At 35.2% G+C, this 22704-nt stretch overlaps 2 protein-coding genes across 2 annotated transcripts; one reads left to right on the top strand and one right to left on the bottom strand.

Annotated features, from left to right (window-relative positions):
* The first annotated feature begins 254 nt into the window (after positions 1-254).
* ccng2 (cyclin G2) lies at positions 255-6186 on the top strand. The gene is made up of 8 exons (XM_058757607.1): positions 255-406; positions 1187-1328; positions 1540-1677; positions 1759-2009; positions 2259-2337; positions 2428-2526; positions 2831-3033; positions 5187-6186. The coding sequence occupies exons 2-8, from the start codon at positions 1224-1226 to the stop codon at positions 5302-5304; spliced, it is 993 nt and encodes a 330-aa protein (XP_058613590.1). The 5' UTR covers positions 255-406; positions 1187-1223; the 3' UTR covers positions 5305-6186.
* taf1c (TATA-box binding protein associated factor, RNA polymerase I subunit C) lies at positions 2908-21031 on the bottom strand. Its single transcript, XM_058757605.1, has 16 exons — positions 20569-21031; positions 19478-19592; positions 18236-18288; positions 18001-18096; positions 17832-17887; positions 17428-17675; positions 16164-16292; positions 15873-15990; positions 14399-14470; positions 12815-12950; positions 12100-12225; positions 11078-11255; positions 10390-10527; positions 8361-9466; positions 7034-7373; positions 2908-3048 (listed from the first exon to the last, which is right to left on the bottom strand). Exons 1-15 carry the CDS (start codon positions 20695-20697, stop codon positions 7065-7067), a joined length of 3009 nt encoding a protein of 1002 aa, XP_058613588.1. The 5' UTR covers positions 20698-21031; the 3' UTR covers positions 2908-3048; positions 7034-7064.
* Between the last annotated feature and the right edge of the window lie 1673 nt (positions 21032-22704).

Raw genomic sequence — 22704 nt, 5'->3', positions numbered from 1 at the left:
ACCAATCGTCGACGTCTACATGAAAACCAGCAGCCAATGAGCGCTGAGAATTTTGGGCGGACTATTTGAACGCTAGATCTTCGAGCGATCCTATTGGTCCGTAAGACTGTCAATATCTTAAAACACAGATCGCTTTAAAACTACGCTAGTATGCTTTAATAGCCGAAATGTTTAAAAACAGATATGGCACAAGGATAAAATAATACAAAATACACAATTAAATATATAAATGATAAAAGTAGCCGTTCTTAAACGCATAAAACTATCTAAACACGGAGACTTACGTTTCCTACGTGACAGGCCCAGGGGGAGGAGCTACATTCATCAACAAAAGGAAAGAGAAGCAGAGAAAACAGACGAAAGATTCTCGGATAGACAAACACAATATGTCCTTTTAACATCCCTGGTAATGTACCTTTATTAATCTTTAATAACCTTCAAGATATTAGTTTTCTTTTTAAATGTCTGTCTAGATTAATTGTCATGTTTTAAATGTTATGGTCGTATTTCTTTTTTTCCTGAAAACGGGCTTGATGTTTGGATATGCTTGTATTTATGGACTAGATTTTGACTTGAAGTAATCTGTTTATTTCCTTTCGACTTTAATGGTATTTTATGACATTTTATCGATCATTTGTGTATGTCATTAATGAAAATTATAATTTATTTTACTGGAATGACCGAATCCCTTGTTATTTTTGGTCGTCTTTAATGTTTACTTCCTAAGCCAGTAACGTTAACGTTACATTTGCAATTTGAAATCAATTTCCTTATAAATTTGAGTCGAGCCGATAGATCCGTTTAATGTTTCAGCTCCTGATTTATTATACTGTAATATACAAATACGTCGTATATAATTTAATGTCGAAAACAAACTGTACATAAGATTTAAACCCCTCCCCCTCTGATCGAGGTATTTTCCAGCTGAAGGATCAACTGGACTCCACTGGATGACATTCACTTTCCAGTTTTAACCTCGTTATTTAGGTCAAAGCGTTTTAAAAAGGACGATTTCACATTTGTCCATCTCAGTCGGGTTTATTTGTTTGGATGTTCTGTAGGAAGGCGTTAACCAGTGAAACCCGACACCGAGGCTCAGCTGAGCGGAGGGGGCTGGGCAAAACCTTGACCCACCGCCCTGGGTGAACGGAATTTACTTAACTTTGTTTTTTATGCCTTTTTAAAGGTGTTTTGACGACTTGAAACACAAATAAAGAGGAAACATGGAGGCATTCAGACTGATGAAGGAACTGAAGAGCAATCTGGACCAGGAGGTTCAGTATCTGCCGAAGGAAACCGGACTCAGTTTGATCGAATCCACACAAGAGGTAAACTAGTTTTACAAACTCCTGTGAAAATACATTTTCAAACTTTATTTGAAAACAAACAACAGTTATGGAAATCTGCACTGTATTTCTGTACACTGCATACTGTAAAAATACTTTGTGATGTACAAAACAATCTTTTACTGTTAAAGCATCTGGCAAAATATATCAGTTTGAAACTTTAAATGTTACTTTCTTCTCCTCATCCACACAGAACGGTAATGGAGTTTCAGCCAAATGTCGAGATGCTCGAGTGGAAGATCTCTGGAGCTTGACCAGTTTCTTCGGTTACAGCACTCAGACCTTTGTACTAGCCGTTAACCTGCTGGACAGGTTTATAGCTATGATGAAGGTAACCAGTTAGTTATAGGTCAGTCCATCTGATTAATATATTAAAACATGTTATGACTGATTGCTTTTGTGTTGCCTAAAGGTTCAGCCCAGGTACATGGCCTGCATCAGCATCGGTTGCCTTCACATCGCCGCCCGAGTGACCGAAGAGGAGTGCAATGTTTCGTCCAGCCATGAGCTCATTCGCATCAGCCAGTGCAAGTTCACCGTCTCGGACCTCAGCCGAATGGAGAAGATCATTTCAGAGAAGCTCAACTTCCAGTTAAAAGCCGTCACAGCCTTAACCTTCCTGCATTTGTACCACGCCATTGCACTTTCGCACACGTCCAACAGGTAAGAATGGCTGGCATTATCAAACTTCAGACTCAGAGCCAGATAAACTATTAACGTGCAGGCTTGACATTGGAAACTTTGACTTGTAATGGTTGATAAACAGAGCTGGCAAGTGCACTTTGAGCATTTTGCTGTATATGGGTCACAGTGACGGGAGTCAGGCGTCAGAAACTCAGAGATTATCTTCTGACTAGACTTGTTAAATGACAAACAGCTCGCTAACAAAATCTTTCTTTTTCTCCTTTTCAGAAAAGATGTCCTGAATCTTGACAAACTGGAAGCCCAGCTGAAAGCCTGCCTATGCAGAATTGTTTTCTCCAAAGCTAAAGTAAGAACAACATAAACAAACAGAGATTCTTGAAGCAAGTTACATAGAAGTTTGAATTCTGATGAACCGTCTCATTTATTCATTTTTTAGCCGTCGGTGCTCGCTTTGTCGCTCTTGATGCTTGAGATCGAGGCCTTACAGTCTGCGGACCTGCTAGAAATCGCCCAGCGCATACAAACACACTTGAAGGTAAGAATTCACAAGTTGGTCAACCTTTTAAAGCATCAATAAAAACCTTTTAAAAGTGAAGAAAAAGTTAAATGTCACCGCTCTGTTTGGTTCAAAGTCAAGTAGTTTAATCAGACAATTTGTAATCAAAAATATACCTTTAGTTTCAGCAGCACTTAAACATCTATGGAGTAGGAAGAATCCAAAGCTCTTAACCCAGTCCTGTTGCCAGCAGGCTATTGGTTTACTGCCGTCCAAAATATAGCTGGCTCTCTGACCTGTACTTATGTAAGCTGGTATCTAATGCAGCCGTGTCTGTTTGCAGATCTCCAAGGCTGACCTAGCGCGCTGGCGAGGTCTGGTAGGTCAATGTATGAGGGAATACTCCTCTCCGGAATGTGCCAAACCTGACCACAAGAAACTGGTGTGGATCGTCTCGCGGAGGACGGCCCAGAACCTGCACAGCAGCTACCGCAGCGTCCCCGAGCTGCCAACCATCCCGGAGGGTGCGTGGGACGAGAGCGAGAGGTAAACACAGCTCACCTGAGGAAAAACACAGGCGTTAGGATGTCACACTCGTATTTAACAGTCAATCGAGGCAGAAGGGAAAGGAATATTCGGGGTTAATCGCATACAGATAGTTTTAGTCAAGCTTTGATTACCACAGAAAATCATTTAGACTCGTCATTCAGTGTGTGAAAACAAACAAAAATCTGTTGTTTGCTATGGATTTGCAGCCGTGTCTGTATGCAGATCTCCAAGGCTGACGCGCTATGGGGCAAATGTACAAGTCAAAATGAAACTAAAATTTAAAGCTATTAAAAATAGATTTTGGTAGTTGGAATAATGTTGTTGATGATAAATTAGATGAAAAACGTCAAACTTATTTTATTTCAGTTAGTTGCAAATACAATATTTCTTATTTTAATTTAAATACTAAAATGATTAAAACAGTAATAAAGCTGAATAGAAAATGTAAAAAAAATAAATTAAAAAAAAATTATAATGAAAACAGAAAATGTAAAAATAAAAAGCTAATTCAAAATAAATAATATAATAGTATATACATAAATAATAATAATACTAAAATAAACTAGAATATTCTTTTATAAACTCATAAGGAATTCACAAAATAATAAAAATGACAAAAGCAAATTTACTAAAATTAAAATGAAAACTAAAAATAAAAACAAAAGCTAATTCAATTTTTATAAATACTATTCTATATTAAATAGTACTAAAATAACACTAGAACTCTCTCATGAGCTCATAAGGAACTAACCAAAGTCAGTCACATTATATCCCACATTACAGTGATTATATTTTCATATTCTACTAATAACAGCTCTAAAATATCAGGAAAAAGCCACACACAAACTTGGGAATAATTTACGCAAAGTACGCCTGTCAATTTTCCATCACAACTTCTGGTTTCAGTTCCATCACAGTTTTTCCCCATCACATGACATGACTGAACCATGGCGTTTCACTGACACACACCACTTACGTCACAACCCCGTCAGCACAGGCTGAAGTTCTTTCTGAACGCCCCACCCAGCGTTACATTATCAGGTGCCCTTACAGTGTTACTTGATAACTACGAATAGTTAGTCACGTCCTAGCTACCAACCCGAGAGCGTTTACTCAGCAAGAGCAATAAGTCATTCCTGAAGCTCACCCACACAGCTGATTACAAGCTGAAAATCCAGACAGGACGAACTGTTTTGAGATGGCTAATGGCTTAGATATGCATACACGCCAAACTAGGTGCAGTAGTGGAATGTGGGTAGTGAATAACGACTATTTGTGCTGCATCACCTGTGAGTAAGCGAAGGGCGTGCGAGGTGGGGTCGGTTTGACAAAGTACAAAACAAGATCTGACATCTGACAGTGTTTTTTTTTTCCCAATTATGACTGAGTAATATTCCAGGTGAACTGCATGATTTCAGTCGAGCTTCATTACCACAGATTATAATTTAGACTTTAGTTTGTGGACAAAAAAACTTATGTTTACAGTGGATGTCTATGGGGTAAATGTATAAGTCTAACTAAACTACTAAAAAAACAAATGAAATGATTAAAATGATACTAAAATGATTAAAAATTGTTTTTGTTATTTGAAATAACGCTGAAAAAAAAAATAACAAAAAAAACAAAGTACTAAAATTACTCAAAAATAATAAATTTAACCAACAGAAATATATATATATATATATATATATATATATATATATATATATATATATATATATATATATATATATATATATATATATATATATATATATATATATATATATATATATAAATATATATATATATATAAAAAGTAGTAAGTTAAAATTACTAACCGTTTACTACAAAGTTTAAGGACTAAAATAGTAGAAATTGACAAAAACAGGTTTAAGTTCTAAAATGACAAACTGAAATACAAACAATTTTACTTAGAAATAAAAATGTTTACGTACAAAATGAAAAAGTTAACATACATATAATTTTTTTTTTTTTTTTTAAATACTATTAAAAGAAAAACATTAAAAATTACTAAAAAAACCCAAATCTGAAATAATAGTATATAAATACTTTAACACTAAAATACAATATTCTTTTATGAATTTGTGTCAATTAATGAAATAAATGAGAGCACATCTGACTTTTTTTTTTTTTTCCTTTTACGACAGTGAGGATTCAAGCGAAGACCTGAGCTCCGGGGAAGAGAGTCTGAGCAGCTCACTGGGCAGTGACGCCGAGGGACACTACTTCCCCCCGAACTTCCGCTGCCGTGCCCGCAGACAGTAATACGCTCTAAACCACTTGCCAAGGAGCACAACCACCAATGGAGATGTGGCTTCCTTGTCATCTTCCAAGATGATGTCACAGACCTCTCCTGGCTGGAAACCTAAAGTTATACAGCGAGGTGCCATTGTGCCTGGGTTCAATGAAACCACCGAGTCCAAAATATCAGAATTGTATTTTAAACCTCTTCTTTTATGGCTTTACAGAAAGCCAGTCCACATACTGTAAACATCTCTCTTGATTACTTGTGTTAAGCTAAAAGTTAAATAATTCAGCACTGCACAACACTGGCAGCTAAAAACAAAGAAAAAAGAAAAAAAACAAGATGTAGCCGTAGCATATATAGTAGTTGGTGCATGTTCGGATTTGTCAACATTCCAGGCGGCTCAATATGACATATCCAAGGTACATTAGACTGTTAGAGAACAACTTGAGACTTGTACTTTGGTGCTTTGCACAGTTTTGTAATATGATTGTAAGTGTGTGACAGCGGGAAAGCTGCGTGCCTGCAGAACTGCCACCTCTCTGAGGTCAAACAGTCAGAGATTTACCTTGGTGCGCATGGTGTTCGCAGAAAAACAGTGGATTGTTTATTTTTCGTGTGTGTATGTGAGTGTGATGTTAATCTACTTGCCAACTTAGTATAAGTTTCACTTTAGCCGATGTATGAAGACAAATACTGTACGTTGAAAATGTGCAACAAAAAAAAGCCTAAAAACCTTAAAAAATGTAAAAAATGTAAATTTGTATAATGTAAAAAAAAAATGCATATACGTTCTGTATAGCATCTTGTAGATATTAACTTATTTATTGTTATTTTTGTCATGGTAATATAAAAAAAAAAAAAAAACAACATTCACAATTAAAAAGCTATTTTGAAATTCACTCAGTCTCCTGTTGTGCTTAGTCTGGTTTTCCTGAATCAGTTCTGTGTTCCTAAGAGCCTCAACTATCCCACACACACACACAAAATGGCAAACAGACAGCAGATGTTGTAAATCGCATCGGTCCCGCAGGATATTTTACACAGCAACAGTAAGACAAAGCAGTGGCTTCATCACGCAAGAGCCTTCGTCAACTACAACGTCATGTTATCAGCTGATTTACACACTTACAAACAACCAGTGCATGATGCAACTCCGCCCAGTGTGATGCGATTTCATAGTTTCCCCAAAAACAAGAACTTGTTCTTATGAGAAACCAACAACCAGTGCCTGTCTAGTCAGACAAAGGCAGGAAACAATCTGAATTTCTGTTCCCTTGTAGGAACAGGTGGGCAACATGCCATAAAAATACCACAGATATACCAAATACCACGGATCGTTTCATTAGACACAATGCACTACATACTGATGAAGTTTTGAATGAGAACACTAGAAAAAGCACAAAGCAAGCATTTGAAGATGTTTTCGGATATGGATTTGAAAGCCAAAGTAATAAACCTAAAATAACAATCGGGATATTCATAACGCCTCGGTTTTCCTCTATAGGCATTATAAGTTATGTAAACACATACATCAAGTGAGAAAAGTAAGTGGACATCAACTATGCTAAAGACCACAAGCATGCTCTAATTGGTTCAAACAGTAAGCATTTGTTATTCATTACAAACACATTTGTGCAGTTCCTCACACAGACTCTCTCACTACTGGCTCGAGTTTCTCGCTCAAACACATCCCGCCTCTGTACAGTACCCAAACACTCGACTCCACACGAAAAGTAGGTCACTTGCCTTACAGCATTCCTTGTTCGGAGGCGGATCTTTAGAAGCCCATCCGAGACTTCTTCTTTGGCTGGGAGGCCTGAGAGAGGCTTCTGAATTGGGGAACTCTCTGGGAAGACAAGGAGCGATGAGATGGAGTCGGAGAAGAAAGGCGAACCCGTTGTGAAGAATATCCACCATCCGGTGCGGGGTCCTGAGTCGAAATTTGGGACGTGGGAAGGGAACTAAGGTAAAACTCCTTGCGCCGTTTCGATTGGACAGTTGTAGGCCGTGTGGAGGGGAGAGACGCAGGAGGGTTCAAATCCATCCCTGCTGCAACACTAGGGGTTCTAGACGCCGGTCGTTCAACCTGAAAGTAGAGATGAACAACGTATCAAAAATATTGTTTAAAAAAAATTGCAATCATCTGCTGCGAGTACACATTTGCCATTTTAAATAGGCCTATTTTGTTTATACATCAAGATGAAATAAACAAAAACATCATACACAAAAAGTCATACACACGTTTTTGCTTATGAAAATGGCACAAAATATGAGCCAGATTAAACAAGGTCAAACACAAAGTAAACATGATCCAAAAACTCTGAAGTTTTGACACATTTTGGTGTAGATCATTGTATGTTTGTTATTCCACTGTTTAGCGATCTGTTAAAACGATTTATCAGGATAACCATAAATAATCAAACGTTAAAGGGGGTAAGATTTTTTTTTGTGTTTTTGAATGAAGTCTCTTTTGTTCACCAAGGCTGCATTTATTTGCTCTAAAAAAAAAAGTAATATTGTGAAATATTACAATTTTAAATAACCATTTTCTATATTAATATATAGTAAAATGTAATTTATTCCTGTGATGCAAATCTGAATTTTCAGCATCATTACTCCAGTGTCACATGATCCTTCAGAAATCATTCTAATATGCTGATTTGCTGCTCAATAAAAAATTCTGATTATCACTGTTGAAACCAGTTGTGCTGCCTTATTTCTAAATAAAAATCTCTGTAACATTATAAATGTACTTACTGTCACATTAGATGTTGTTGAATAAAAGTATTAATTACTTTAAAAATAAAAATCTTACTGACCCTAAATTTTTAACAAATGGACAATACAATTTATGCTAGTTTAATGTCATTAATATCTCATTAAACCAGGATAAAATCTATGACAGTCACCCTGATTCAAAAGAATCATTTTAATTTATCAGTTTTTAAATTTATTTAATTGATTTTTTCAAAAGTCAGAAAGCCAAATTATCGGTTATAGCCATCACCACAAATAGCTGTAAATGATAATTTATCAGTATCAGCTTTAAAATTCCATATTAAGGAATCCTTACCTGAATGGAAGACGGAGATGTCAAAAGGTCTTGATCAGGCCTTGTAGGAGATTTTCTAGGAGATCCGAAAGATTTTTCTGCAGTCGATTGTTCATTTAAAAACCGTCTCAGTATGATGGGGCTCTTGCTGTGAATCTCAGGTCTGGCCCTCCATTCCTCCATGTCCGTAGCTTGCGAGCTTGAGTTCTCCAAAGTCTCGTCACCCGAACCAAGACACTGACTCCCCACCGTTGACAAACCAGAGAGACTCTCTTGGTAACTCACAGACGAGGTGAAGCTTCCAGAAAGTGAGGTGCGATTGCGAGCTTTGGCCTGCTTCGCTCGCCGACGCTTTCGACGGAGAGCCGCGATTTTCTTGTCCCGGTTCAAACCCAGCTTCTCCTCCCACCAGAATGTCCACTGGCCCTCCCACGACGCAGCCAACCGCTGGCTCACATCGTCAGGCCAGTCGTCGGGATCTACAGGATCGGGAACCGGCGTAACATTCAGGTGAGGGAGGTAAGTGACCCCATGCAAGAGCATCTCTTTCTTCCTCATGACCTCTTGAAGGTCTTTCCTCAGTCTCATCAATCGATCTTCTTTTGGTTTATTCAGCTTTTTGCCCATCATGCCCTTTAAATAATCCGTTCTGATCCGCCGAAAATTAGGGTGTCGCTTTTTGGCCTTTTTAAAAATGGGTTTGAACCATTTGTTCCAGGCAGCTTGGAGATCTGGATCCTTGCTTGGGTTGGGCGGTATGCTGGAACAACTTGGGTTATTCCCAATCAAATGGTTTGATGGTTCTTTCCTGATATTTTCATTTGTATCCAAAGTATTCAAGTCATCGTTATCAACATTGTCGATTACTTCCAAATGACGAAGCGCTGCCCGCCGTCCCTCAGTCTCTGAGTCGCTCTGAACAGACTGGTCGTCATTGTCAGTGTGGGACTGCATGTTCTCGCTCTCTCCAGTTTCTACTGTAGGTTGCACACTGACAGATTGTTCTGGTGCGTCGTTATTGCTTGCGGTCTGATCTGTGTGCAGCTTCAGCGTTTGGTAAAAGATGTCTCCGGTTTCTGTGAGCTGGAAAACAGACAGGTAGTCCTTCTTCTGTACAGCTGTGAAACCTGAGGAAGAATGTGAAAGCAGCACATTAGTCTGATAATCACTGCACCAAATGATAAAGTAGGGCTGTTTGAATAATTGAAATAAAACCAAAATTCACAAAGGCTGTGATTTAATCAAGTAAATATATGCAATGCAAGTTTCAGAGTGAAACACAGCACTGTGTTGTTTTACATGCGAGCAGCTCATGATCCAGTGTTTTCAGTTTCTCAGAGCGGCTTGGTTCACAGTAAATGCTGCTCAACAAACTCCATCTCTGCATCTGCTGTGAGTTTAGGTCACATATAATGTGCATTTGATAATACAACATGAGCCAAACTTCTCCATACTTGTACAAAGACGTAAAATTAGAAAATGAAGACATATATAAATCATATGAAATTAAAAATATTTTCTTAAACACTTTATTTTGCAGTGATATTTCCTATTTTGTTACATTTTTTATTAATTATCATAAATATTAATACCATTTTTTATTATTTAATGGTAACATTGGTATACAAATTACAAAATTGTTGGCCAAATTGTGCTGTTTTTGTTTTTTGTTTTTTAAATTTGTAATCTTGTCAGAAAACTCCCCAAATTGTGCAGACATATAATAAAAGTTAATCTGGGACTTTTTTGCACATTTTACTGTGATCACATGACAACCCCAGCTAGAGTTAGGCGGTGCTACCATCAGTTTGCTTGTGATGGAACAGGAAAGCTTAGCAATCCCACTTTACCCAGTGTCTCATTCAATGCACCAGCGATTATCCTAATTTACAAACTACAGCCGTATGAATTACTCTACTTATATATTTATCAGCTCTTTAATAAAGCAATAACTGCAAAATTGGTTATGCTTTGACTGACACAATTATTTCATAGAGTAAATACTTAATTCTAGTCAAAACCGTTGAAATGGTTGTAAAAGCATCCTGACCTGCAGCAGGCACATTCAGTCTCTTCTGAGCGAGGTGCCTCTTGTGGGGTAGCAGCAGGTTTAGGTGGCTCAGACTCTCTTTGGGACTTAAAAGCTTCTGAATGGATCCCCGAGTCTGACAGACGTGCTCTCTCCCACCTGAGTGACATAAAATTAACATGCAGTCATTTATTTAGCTGTTTAGAAAAATGCTTTTATCCAAAGCGACACTTCTTGCAGAGCAAACCATTACAGCACAAGTTGTTTGAAGACTTTCTTATTGGCAGTTCACACAGGACACACATTATTGCAATCAAATGTATAAAACAAGAACAGTTAAATTTTTTTGCACATGTGCATGACAGTCAAAGACACCTGCCCAGTTCATTTAGATTACAAAACAATTATAAAAGCAATGCAGCAGAATGCAAAACAGCATTCTGTGTGAACCAACCCTAATGCAGGAAGAAAAAAAAAACTCACTGTGACAAATACAATTCAACTTATATACCACTGTTACTTGCTTTGCATAAACATAATTATCTTCCTGTACTACAGCTGGTGCACATTTCCAGGTAACATACAAACTAACAGGCTCATAATGATGCAGTGCAATTTGCTTAGGATGAAAGCATCATCCAAATACATAAAAGCACAATTTATGACGAGTAACCAAAGGAAACTGTTGCTCATACATCAATCTCCTCACCTGTGTACTGCAGTAACATGAGTTCCTGTGACCTCTGAGCACCCAGCAGCAGTTTGCATGTTTGTCTCGGGGTCTGTGCTGGCAAATCGCAGGCAAACATCGGTGGAGACTCCATCATATGGTCCCATTTCAGCATGGGGACACTGGGAACCCGCTCATCCATGACGTAGGTGGAAAACTGCAGAAAAGGAAATGCTTTATTTCTCTTACACTGCACAGTGAATGCATCAGATACCAGTAACAGTGAGTCTTTAAATATACACCATGGCTATGAAATTAATATTTATATTAAGCAAGGGACAGTAAAGACATTTATAATGTTACAAAAGATTTCCATTTCAAATCAATTCTGTTCTTTTGAACTTTCTATTCAAAGAATCATGCATCATGGATTCCACAAAAATATTAAGCAGCACAACTTTTTTCAACATTGATATTAATAATAAAAGTTGCCTGAACATCAAATCAGCATATTAGAATGATTTCTGAAAAATCATGTGACACTGAAGACTGGAGTAATGCTGGAGTAAAATGACAATTTAAAATATATTCCAATGGCAACAGTTATATATTACTGATTTGACTGTATTTGTAAATAAATGCAGCCCTGCTGAGCAAAAGAGACCTTTCAAAAACATTACAAATCTAAGCCTTCAAACAGTAGTGAAAAACTAGCATACTTGATTTCTCTATTCATATACAATTGTATTTGTGTACACAAAGGTAGTTCAAAGATTACCACGGAAATACCATGGTAGTGCCAAGGTGCTTTTTGTGGTTAAGGAAACATTCCACAGCATTAAAGATCAAATCTCTAATTATACTGATAACATTTCCTGTAAAGAATAAAAAAGGTTCAGTGTCGTGTGTGTTGAATCCAATGACATTTGATACAGATCATCATTCAAAGAAGTTCTGGAGGATCGCCTGGAAAAACCACAAGGTGAAACACCTTTGCCACTCCTTCAGGCTAGTATCTGCCCCAAACCCTCAGATGTTATGTGATATATGACGGTGTTTACCTGGGTATTAATGAGGTGGTGATGGGCGTGGCTTTTACTCAGGTATTTGGCGAGTATCACTCGCTCGCCCGACATACAAGCTGCTGTCCTTCCGATGCGGAACAACGTGTGGTTACTATCAGCACTCTGCATAGAGGAAGTGACAAAGATTAATATTGAATTGAGAACCACCTAAATAAAAACACAGAGGAATAAAGAGAAGAATAACAACAATGTGAAAAAAGAATATTTATGAAATACACAAAACGAAAACACAGTAATGGTACAAAAAGGAGTAAATTCAGTTTAATTAAAGGCCTTTCTTCACCAAATACATGTTACATTTAATTTCTTGAAAGGTCTTAAAATAAGAAAACTATTTTAAAAGGGAGTTACAGTAAGCACCTTTGTTAATGGTTGTGGATCAGTTAGGCCTAAGTGTTCACAGAAGAGGTGTGTCTTCAGCTGTATATTTATTTATCTCAGACTGTAGAATTAATCATTCATGAGTGATCAACACTACAGGGTATAAAGTGTAATAAACTATTTTTTACAGTGTACAAAAAGCTTTACATGATGCTGTTTCTACACTGATTGGAGTTGTTGGGTAGACTATCAAACTGAATGAAATGCACTCAATGCACTCTGATAAGGTGCTACATTTTTATGGAGGACTCTTTTGTATATAAAAAATCCATGACCAGGTTGTGTTCAATAATAAGAGGCGTCGCTTTACCCGCATGTCTGTAAGCTCCGCCCCTGTTCTGTCAGCATACACCATCACTCTCGGGTGAGAGGAGAACTCACACCATCGCCATGGCGACTTAGCATTGAAGTAGAGGTTGGAATCCTCCTCACGGAACTTCTGCAATCTGAAAGAGAACAGAATGTCACAAACCTCTGGACAGGTTACAACATCTCACACACACACACACCGCATCATGTGCTGCAGCTTGCATCAGCTCAGTGGACAGACTTATTAACCTGAAAATCAGAGCTTCTGCTTCAGAATCTGGTTTCAGTGACTATAAACAGAGTCAGGAGTGGAAACTCAAGCTTTCAAGTATGATTTGTGGTTGAGGTGAATGCAATATGGAAACAAATTTCAATGTATTACATATATTTTGTTGCAATAAACAGCTTCCGGTGGTATTTGTGTTTACGACAAATGAATTTCACAAATGGATCAAGTGGACCAGGTTTGTCCTGTTTGAAAAAGCATTATTAAAACATAACAGTTTCAAATACAAATCAAGCACTATTTTCAATATCTTCTGAAGCCATATGATAATGTTCTCTGATAAACAAACTGTAATTTATGTTTTCATTCATGGAATATCTTGACATTTACACTAGCTTTCAAATAAAAGTCGCACTAAAATATTAAAATTAATCATTTTAAAATAAATTAAACAAAAGTAAAACATACTAAAGAAAACAGAATTTTTTAATTTAATTTAATATTTTTATTTACTTATGTCATGCAGTTGTTATTGTTCACTTAAAAAAAAAAAAATAATAATAATAATATAATAATGAACTGAAATGAAGCTGAAACAAAACAAATACCAGACAAAAAAAATTTAAGTTACAATTAAAGAAAGCAACAAAAAGTTACAGTTAAGACTGTAAATATTGCCTTGGCAAATACATTAAAATTAATTAAAGTATTAAACAAAAAAATTAAAACTAATTATAAAATATATTTTTTTAAATTATCAAAATAACAATACTCAGTAAAATTATTAAAAGTCAAATAAATATAAATTAAACCTAAATGGAAATTTTTTTTTATAAAACTAATAAAAATGATAAAAGCACATAACAAAATTGCTAAAACTTAAATTAAAATAAATTGAAAACAAGCTAATTCAAAATTTGAACTCTCTTACATAACACTAAAATAACACTGATCTGATGTGACCATTAACAGACGTCAGAGAACCATGAACATGCAAATGTGTTGTTAAATTCCTAAAATATTAACTTAAAATCTCAGTTGACACTTTAAAAAAAATATCTGAGGTCAATGGGGTTCAACCGAAAAGGTTTGGGAGTCTCTGAACTATGGCAAAGGGTTTGAAAGTTGAGCTTAAACATGAGTTAAGTAAATGAAGTTTAAGCCATTCTCTCAAAGCAGATTAAAAATGCGAATATAAAAACATCTATTACTGTGCGCTTGGGTACTGGACAAACTCAACTAAAGAACATTTTATAGAGGAAGCTGATATGATGACGATGTTGGGGGTCGTGTACACTGAGCTCCAAGCACAAGATAACAGCCAGTGAAGCACATATTGTTCTTAAAACACACACATACCCTTTTTTCACGGTCCAAAGATAAGCTGCTCCCCGCTCATTGACCACTGCAAGCTCATTGGGCAAGTGTGGACTGTAGAGGACAAAACATAAGGTTTTAACTCAAGTTACAGGTTTAGCTACTGTTACAAAGGCCAAAGGCTAAAATACATCCTGCAGATCCAGAAAATATCGTAAGCCACATTCCTGCTTTTCTTAAGATAGCTGCCAAGACATAAATTTAAGATAGACAAGATTAGAAAACAAAATCCACAAAAGCAATAAATACGAAAATTGTCTGATCTAGGATGCTGAAAATTATATATTTTATATATTTAGAATTAAGGCTGGACGATATAGAGAAAAATGTTTTTTCCATATCATACGATATTCATGATTCACCATTAATGGAACAGGAAATACTTTCCACATTTGTTAGACATTAGACGTGTTTATGACTTTACACAAATTTATCATCAAAAATGGTGCCTAATGAACTAAAATAATTTTTAAATAAATTAAACAAAAATAAACATACTAAAGAAAACTGAATTTTTAAAATTGTATTTATATTTAATATTTTTATTTACTAATGTCATGCAGTTGTTATTGTTCACTTAAACAAAAAATAATATTTTCAGATAACTGAAATGAAGCTGAAACAAAAAATATCAGACAAAATTTTTTAACAAACTTTAACGAAACGTTTAAAATGCAGTCAAATGAATATATAACATTTAATCTACAACAAAACACCTGCTTTGTTATATATGCTGCACAACAAAACGTATAAATTAAAACATATCTTGACTATTACATTCCTTCAAAATATTAATATTATTACTTTGACAATTATGTTTTAGTACACAATAATAATATATTTGTCATGATTCTTCCAAGTTATCAATCATGTGACACTGTAAACTGGATTAATGATTCTGAAAATTCAGCTTTGCATCACAGGAATAAATTACATTATAAAATATAATCAAATAGAAAGTAATTTGAAATTGTAGTAATGTTTCACAATTTTACTGCTGTACTGTATTTTTGATTAAATAAATTCAGCCTTGGTGAGCAGAAGAGTCTTATCGACTCCAAACTCTTAAAGAGTACTGTATATTTTTCATACGCAACTATATTCAGAATACAGCATAGCCTCTAGTACTTAAATTTTGACTATTGTGCCCAGTACATACAGCAAACCAACACAAACAAAACTCTGTGTTCTAACTCTGGAGTCAGAAATGCTTACACTCATTCAGCGCAATAGTAAAATAAAGTCATTTGATTATCAGGCCACACAGAAAGGTAGTTCAGCGCCAAGGGTGCTGGGAAAATGATGATTTGAATAACCGCTAGGGACATTTTCCAAATCAACTAGACACTGGACTGTGGATGATTAGTCAACTAGCAGTGAGTCTTCAGGAAAGCCTGATTAATCAGGGTCCATCAGGACCACGTTTTGAGAAGCATGCGAGATCTTTCAAACACACCTGACGGTGATGCAGGAGAAGCGATCTTTTGTCTGGATGACGTCCATCAACAGTGGCTTTGTTTTGTCTCCTAGCAGCCAGACACCACAGAAATAATCTGACCGCACAGCCACATTACCTGCACACAGATAAATGCAATTTGATTTTACACTCCTGACATGAAATCCTTTTCATACGTGATTAGAGTTTTATTGGTAGTTCTAGACAAAAATGCAATACTCTTTTGGCTTGTGTATCGACTCTTGCTCAATGTATGGTTTGTTCTCAACCCATGCATTTCTCAGATCTCACCTACATCCTCCATATTGGCCAAACTGATCTGTCTGACAGTTCCATTCAAATAATAGACAAAAGGTTGGGAGTCCATGACAAAACTAGGAGGCTTGTCATCACAGAACTGTTGCACCACCCTGTGGATATCTGAGGAACGGCAGTGAAGGAAATATTATGAGAGATTGCCTACACTTTTTAATATCTCCTAAAGATTTAAAAACAGGGTATCTAGAGCTTTTAACACCACATGCAAGACTTCAAACCTTTTTGAAGAGCTGCAGGAACTAAAGGAACACCTTGATATAAAACTTAAAAAAATAAATCTCAGGCTATAATGATAATGTTTTAAAGAAAGATCTTTGACTGAGCAACCCAGAAAGAAGCTTCAAGAGTTTGTCAATAAAAACACTAGATATATTTTACCGTGCAACAAAAATACCAATATTATTCAGTGTAAAAACTCTGTATATAATGTGGGACTTTTAATTATAAACAAACCCAAAACACATTTGGGACTCTTATTTTAAAATGTATACTTCCCAGGTCAATCAACAATATGAAGGAGCTAAAATAATGCTGAAATAAAATAAAATATGAATATTAGATGAAAGATTAACTTGAAAGAAATGAAATGTAGCCTTGACAGCTAGCCTAAAATAAGTTAAAGTTGAAATAAGAGAACCGTAAATGTGTGAATGTGTTAAATTATTGAAATTATTATCCTAGAATAATTGGGTTTTCAAGAAAATATTTTAGTCAAAATGATTCAGTGTTTGCAAACTGCTCTGAAACCGTGAGCCTGTAGAGTACATGTTTAGACTTTGAAAGTTATTTTATTAAATCATCTATGTTCTAAACCTATATGAATTTCTTTCTTCTGATGAACGCAAAAGAATATATTTTAATGAATATTAGTAACCAAACAGTTGTCGGTAGCCATTGACTTCCTTAGTGTTTTTTTAAATACCATGGAAGTCAATGGCTACCGTCAGCTGTTTGGTTACCATAGATTTGTAACAACTTGAGGGCGAGGAAATGACAGAAATTACATTTCTGGGTCAACTGTCCCTTTAAGATCTCTTAAAATTATAATAAAGACTTTTGTTTTACCATTTAAGGTATTTTCAATGACTTTAAATTTGAACTGAATTTATGAATGAATTACAAACCTAACTTCTATGATGCTGAAGTGTTGTGATTAAATGAAATTAGATCATTGACATCTTAATAAAGTTCATTACCATGGCAACAAACAAACTATGACGTCACTACGAGAGGATACTGAGTTTGTCCATTGCGCCTCCGCTGGGATAGATCAGACAGCCATCGCTGTACCCCCGGGACTCGTGTAAGGGCACGTATCCCAGAGCGCCCCCTGTGGCATCTGCACAGAACCGCTTCTGTTCCCGCTGAGACGTCAGCTCCTCATGGAGGAGCGAGGCCAGGAGAGATGGAGGAACATCGCTCACAATATCACCAACAAGATGGTGCAAATGACGGATCTTCATTGAATAGCACGCAAGCTCACACCTAACACACAAAAAAGCACATCTGAGGTTTGATTTTGATCATTTTTAGGTATTATAAAACTAAATGTCACTATATACATTATTTATTCCTCCAACTTCACCTATTTGTTTTATTGTAATTGTAAAACACTATTTACTTCATATGAAAAATTCTTACCTCTTATAATTTAAGCCCTTTATGAAGCTGTTGGCCCAGCGCATAGACATAACATCCTGATTCACAAACAAGAACAGAAGACAACTATTACAAAACCACTAGAAAACAAAAAACAACAAGAAAATTAATTCTGACCACAGCCACCACACACATCGGGACTCTCTCTCACCTTCGGCTGTTTCTTTTTGAAAGATAAGTTGTCCTGAAGCAAATGTCCCATCGTGGAGAACGCATCCATGCAGTGACGCTGGTAAAAATACTGCATCTGAAGAGAAACACAGAGAAAACTGCTTTTTGTGCTATATACACACATTCCACTGACACTGAGATAAAAGGTCACTTCAAAACAAAAATTACAAAACCCAAAGGTTTTTTTTTTTATGTATCACACTACTTCAACTTACATGCTCTGGAAAATCCCTTGGATCTGGAAGAACACCAGATGAGGCTTTGGCATCTTGGAAAGGTAAGAGAAAACAAACAAAAAGGGAAATTAAAAACAAAAAAAATATATATATATATATATATAATTATTTCACATTATTATTATTATTTATTTTATTTTTTACATCAAGTAGCTCTTCTTTGCAGTGTGACATTTCAAATTAAACATTACCTTTATTTCTCAAGTGTTATTGTTAATGAAAGCTAAAATTATTAAATTCATTAATTGACCAGAAGCTCAAATAAAATGAACACAAAATTAGACAAAAACAAACTTATTAAAATAATTCAAAATGTTGCTATGGCAACTAACCAAAATAAAATAAGTTTGACTGAAACACCAAGACTGAAAAAGATTATATGATCTTATTAATTATATTTTTAAATAGAAATTATATTTCTACATATATACACACATTTATTAATATAAATACTTAATTTTGTTAATTGACATGAAGCTCAAATAAAATGAAAAACAAAATATTTAATACAAAAATACTGCCTTGGCTACCAACTCAAAAGAAATAAGTTAAAAATAATCAAAAATAAAAATAAACTACAGAAATTAAATTATCTTGTAAATATTTTTATATAAATTATAGTTCTACATATTTAAACTTCTTAATAGAAACACTTTATTTTGTTAATCAATACAAAGTTCAAATAAAATGAAATTAAAAAAAGATTTAAAAAATTATAAATGTCAATTAACAAGAATCACATTAAAATACTAAAATCACCAAAAGTAAAATAAAACTTGTATGATCTTATAAATTATATTCCTTAGAACACACACTCTTAAAAACTGAAATAAAAATTAAAGCTTAATAGAAAAAATTTTTAAAAGACAACAGCACATTAGAAAACACTAAAACGTACTATTAAAATGCACAAAGCCAATTAAAAATATTATTAAATGCTATAATTGTATTCATAAAATAATTAAATTAAACTGCCTTTTTCATTAGTAAAACAACCTTTATTTTCTTCATTAAATTCAAACAATACACTTTTATCAAAGAGTGACTTAAAATAAAAAAGGGTCAAAATACACAGACTATATATTTATAACAGTACAAAGCAAATGCACTACATTAAAGAACAAATTGCATTTTAGATTCTGGGATTTGAGGATGTTTGATTTCAAATTTGAGCCCATCAAATGATTCAAACTAAGAGCATTAAATAATAATGATGTTTACCTTCATTTGGTGGAATTAAAGGGGTAACGGCTGGTTTGACCGGCACCCATTCCTCACCACTCAGAGTGTGCTGGGATTCAAACACATGCTGGATCGATGACTGATCACCATCACACTGTAAATTCACAATAAACAAAACAAGCAAGTCACGACACAGTTTCCCAATTACATGGTGCTGAATGTGAAATATAACATGAAACTATAGATGAGATATACATTTTATATCCGCTTCTATTAAAAACTTTTGCACTATTTGTGCATCCTAATAATTTAGATTTTATGTGCTTCAACAAAAAATAGCCCAATAACTCAATACCATGACTCATAATTAGTATAATACTATAATAAAGCACAATAAATTAATTAGTATCACCTTAATAAATCAACTCATTATGCATTATTATTGAATTTATTTTATTATACTGATTACCCAAGGAAGAATCAAAACAGGTTATTACAAATCAATTAAAGTCTTTTTTTTCTTGCTCAAAATATTTTGCAGGAAACAAGCATCATCATTACATAACTCTACTGAAGGAATTATTACATGCCATAAAAAATAAAATAATAAAAAAAGAAAAACCTGATGCATTAAAAAAGGGGGTTTAAAAAGTATTACATTTGTGATCCTGGCGCACAAAACCAGTCATAAGTAGCACAGGTATATTTGCAGCAATAGCCAACAATACAATGTATGGGTCTAAATTTCTTTTATGCCAAAAATCATTAGGATATTAAGTAAAGATCATGTTCCATGAAGATAGTTTGTAAATTTCCGACCATAAATGTATCAAAACTTAATTGTTGATTAGTAATATGCATTGAACTTCATTTGTACAACTTCAAAGGCGATTTTCTCAATATTTTTTATTTTTTTGCACCACCTGGTTTTGTGGTCCATTTAAGAATCAAGAACAAATGTTCTAAAACATCAAAAGCACCTCTATTATTACAAAAGCTATTTTTAAATATGCGTTTAGATGTTAATGTTTGTGCTAAACACGTGCATTGTATTGCGTGCGTCACAAACTATTATTTTCACAATCAGGACGGATCTGTCATTATCATTATTCTGATGTGTATCGTCTTACCGGCCCAGCATTGACAGCAAACACGCGCTCGTATGAACCCCAGCCTCCATAACTATGCTTCGACTTCACGTCAGGCGGTCCGTCCAGATAAAAGTGTGGGAAAAGCTGGTTTGGAAATTTGCTGTCCATGGTGGCGTCTTTCCTCGGCCCTGAAAATCAGACAAGACCGGGCATGCTCTCGTGAATCCGGGCGCCCACATGCGCTCTGATGGCTGCCATGATTCAGTCCAGTGAGAATGTCATTCTAAGATCGCAATATGTCGAAAATGCCGTTTTAATAAAGACAAATACTGGAAATATTAGAACGTGTTTATGAAAAACGTGGCTGGCAGGCGACCGCGTGGCCGCTAAACAAACCGCGCGTCCACTGCTCACTACGTCACGCGCCTCAGCTGATCATCGCGAGGGAAGCCAGACACAACACGAGACAATTCAAAACGCCCGCCACCGGAAAACCTTTCAAAATAAAAGCACTTTAAATATTTCAAAATTAAACTCTCTAGTATGTATAGACGGTTTCAACCATAGACATAATGTCTATGGTTTCAACTGCAACAACATAAACAAACATTACTGCGCATGCGCGCTTTTGTGGCCTTAACTTCCGGTAGACATCCAGATACAATCAGTAACAACAGCTAAATCCCTCTAGAGTAGATTATGTTTTGATAACAAGCAAAATATGTTTGCTGCGTAAATCAGACGGACTGAGATGCAGCGATAACTACTTGGACGGACTTATTAAAAATGCAAGTTCATTCTCTGCCAGTAGGAGGCGCTTTAAAGCGGGAGAACTAGAGGTTTTCCCGGAAACGGCTGTTGGGCTGTAGTTACACAAAGCAGCGCTGAGCTTACAAACGCTGCTTTATCAGGCATATAACTTGCTAGACGAAATGAAAATGACATCGAACATTTTCTAAAGACAGTTGTCCTTCAGAAATACAGTGATATAAAAACACCCGCGCCTCGTTTTGATTTTTAAACGTGCATTACGTGCTCATGTTTATTCAACGAAGCCATTTGGAAAATCGGTCCGTTTTGATATTGTGGCGGGTCGCCACAAATAAAGAAATGTATGGGAAACACATCCCACAGCACAACAACCTGAGCCCAACTTCATTACTCATCACTTTAACTTTAACTGTGTTTGTAGCCGGCGCCACTAACAAGACCGATAAACAAACACAGACCGGAAGTTAACTTCGGTCCAGGCGCGTGCGCCCGATGAAACCGTCTATATCAATGGAGCAATTTTATAAATAAAAAAAGTAAATAAATCATTAAAATATAAACAAATAAATGAGTGAATAAATAATCAAATTGAATAAAGAAACAATCGAACAAATAAATGAATGACAAAAATAAATGAATGAAAATAATTAAAAAATGAGCACAAACAAAAATATGAACGAATAATTAAACAAGTGAATAAATAATATATTAATAAAGGAAACAAACAAATTAATAAACAAATATCAATAAATAAATAAACTAATAAATGAATGACAAAAATAATTTAAAAATTACAAACAAAAAAAAATGAACGAATAATTAAATAAATAATGCATTAAACATTAAAAAGGAAACACACACACATATATATATATATATATATATATAAAGAAACAAGTAAACAAATAAATGAATCACCAATAAATAAATAAATACATGACACTGTATCATATCATGTCTTGTTATTTTCTGATAACGTTTCAGCAAATATAATTGTGAATTTAGCTAAATAAATTGTGGGCCTATGGATTATGTTTTTAGGCCAAATGGTGTTATGGACTAAGATACATGTAAGCAGCGCCCCCACCTCTACATCCTGCTTTTCACAGGTGTTTATTGGTTCTCAGCTTATTTATATGTTCTTGTCCTTCAAAACTTGATTCTGTACAATCAAAAAACAGGAACAGGCCACAAACAGACTTCTCCATATCTAACACTTTTGCATTCGGATGTACCATTGCACTTAATAGATTTTACTTAGATTCGTTTATTCATTATTTTTGTGCAATTACAATGGCAACAGACACAATCACTTTCCTTCTTTCTTTCCCATTTTCCTCACCTGACTGACTTCCTCATTCCTGGAAAGTTACGCTTATGAAACCATAGAAGGCATCAGTACAG

The sequence above is a fragment of the Onychostoma macrolepis genome, chromosome 21, assembly GCF_012432095.1.
Source record: "Onychostoma macrolepis isolate SWU-2019 chromosome 21, ASM1243209v1, whole genome shotgun sequence".
In the NCBI taxonomy this organism is placed as follows: Eukaryota; Metazoa; Chordata; class Actinopteri; order Cypriniformes; family Cyprinidae; genus Onychostoma; species Onychostoma macrolepis.
The sequence above is the reverse complement of the archived record's forward strand: the minus strand, read 5'-3'. Positions and strand labels throughout refer to the sequence as shown.

Bases quoted from the DNA above. Each gene is read 5' to 3' on its own strand.
- taf1c (XM_058757605.1), bottom strand. From the start codon at position 20,697: ATGGACAGCAAATTTCCAAACCAGCTTTTCCCACACTTTTATCTGGAC. The intron at 18,289-19,477 runs GTAAACATCATT...TACCTTTCCAAG, and splicing joins TTTAATTCCACCAAATGAAG to ATGCCAAAGCCTCATCTGGT. The intron at 7,374-8,360 runs GTAAGGATTCCT...CTCTACTTTCAG, and splicing joins CATCTCCGTCTTCCATTCAG to GTTGAACGACCGGCGTCTAG.
- ccng2 (XM_058757607.1), top strand. From the start codon at position 1,224: ATGGAGGCATTCAGACTGATGAAGGAACTGAAGAGCAATCTGGACCAG. The intron at 1,329-1,539 runs GTAAACTAGTTT...TCATCCACACAG, and splicing joins TGATCGAATCCACACAAGAG to AACGGTAATGGAGTTTCAGC. The intron at 2,338-2,427 runs GTAAGAACAACA...TTCATTTTTTAG, and splicing joins TTGTTTTCTCCAAAGCTAAA to CCGTCGGTGCTCGCTTTGTC.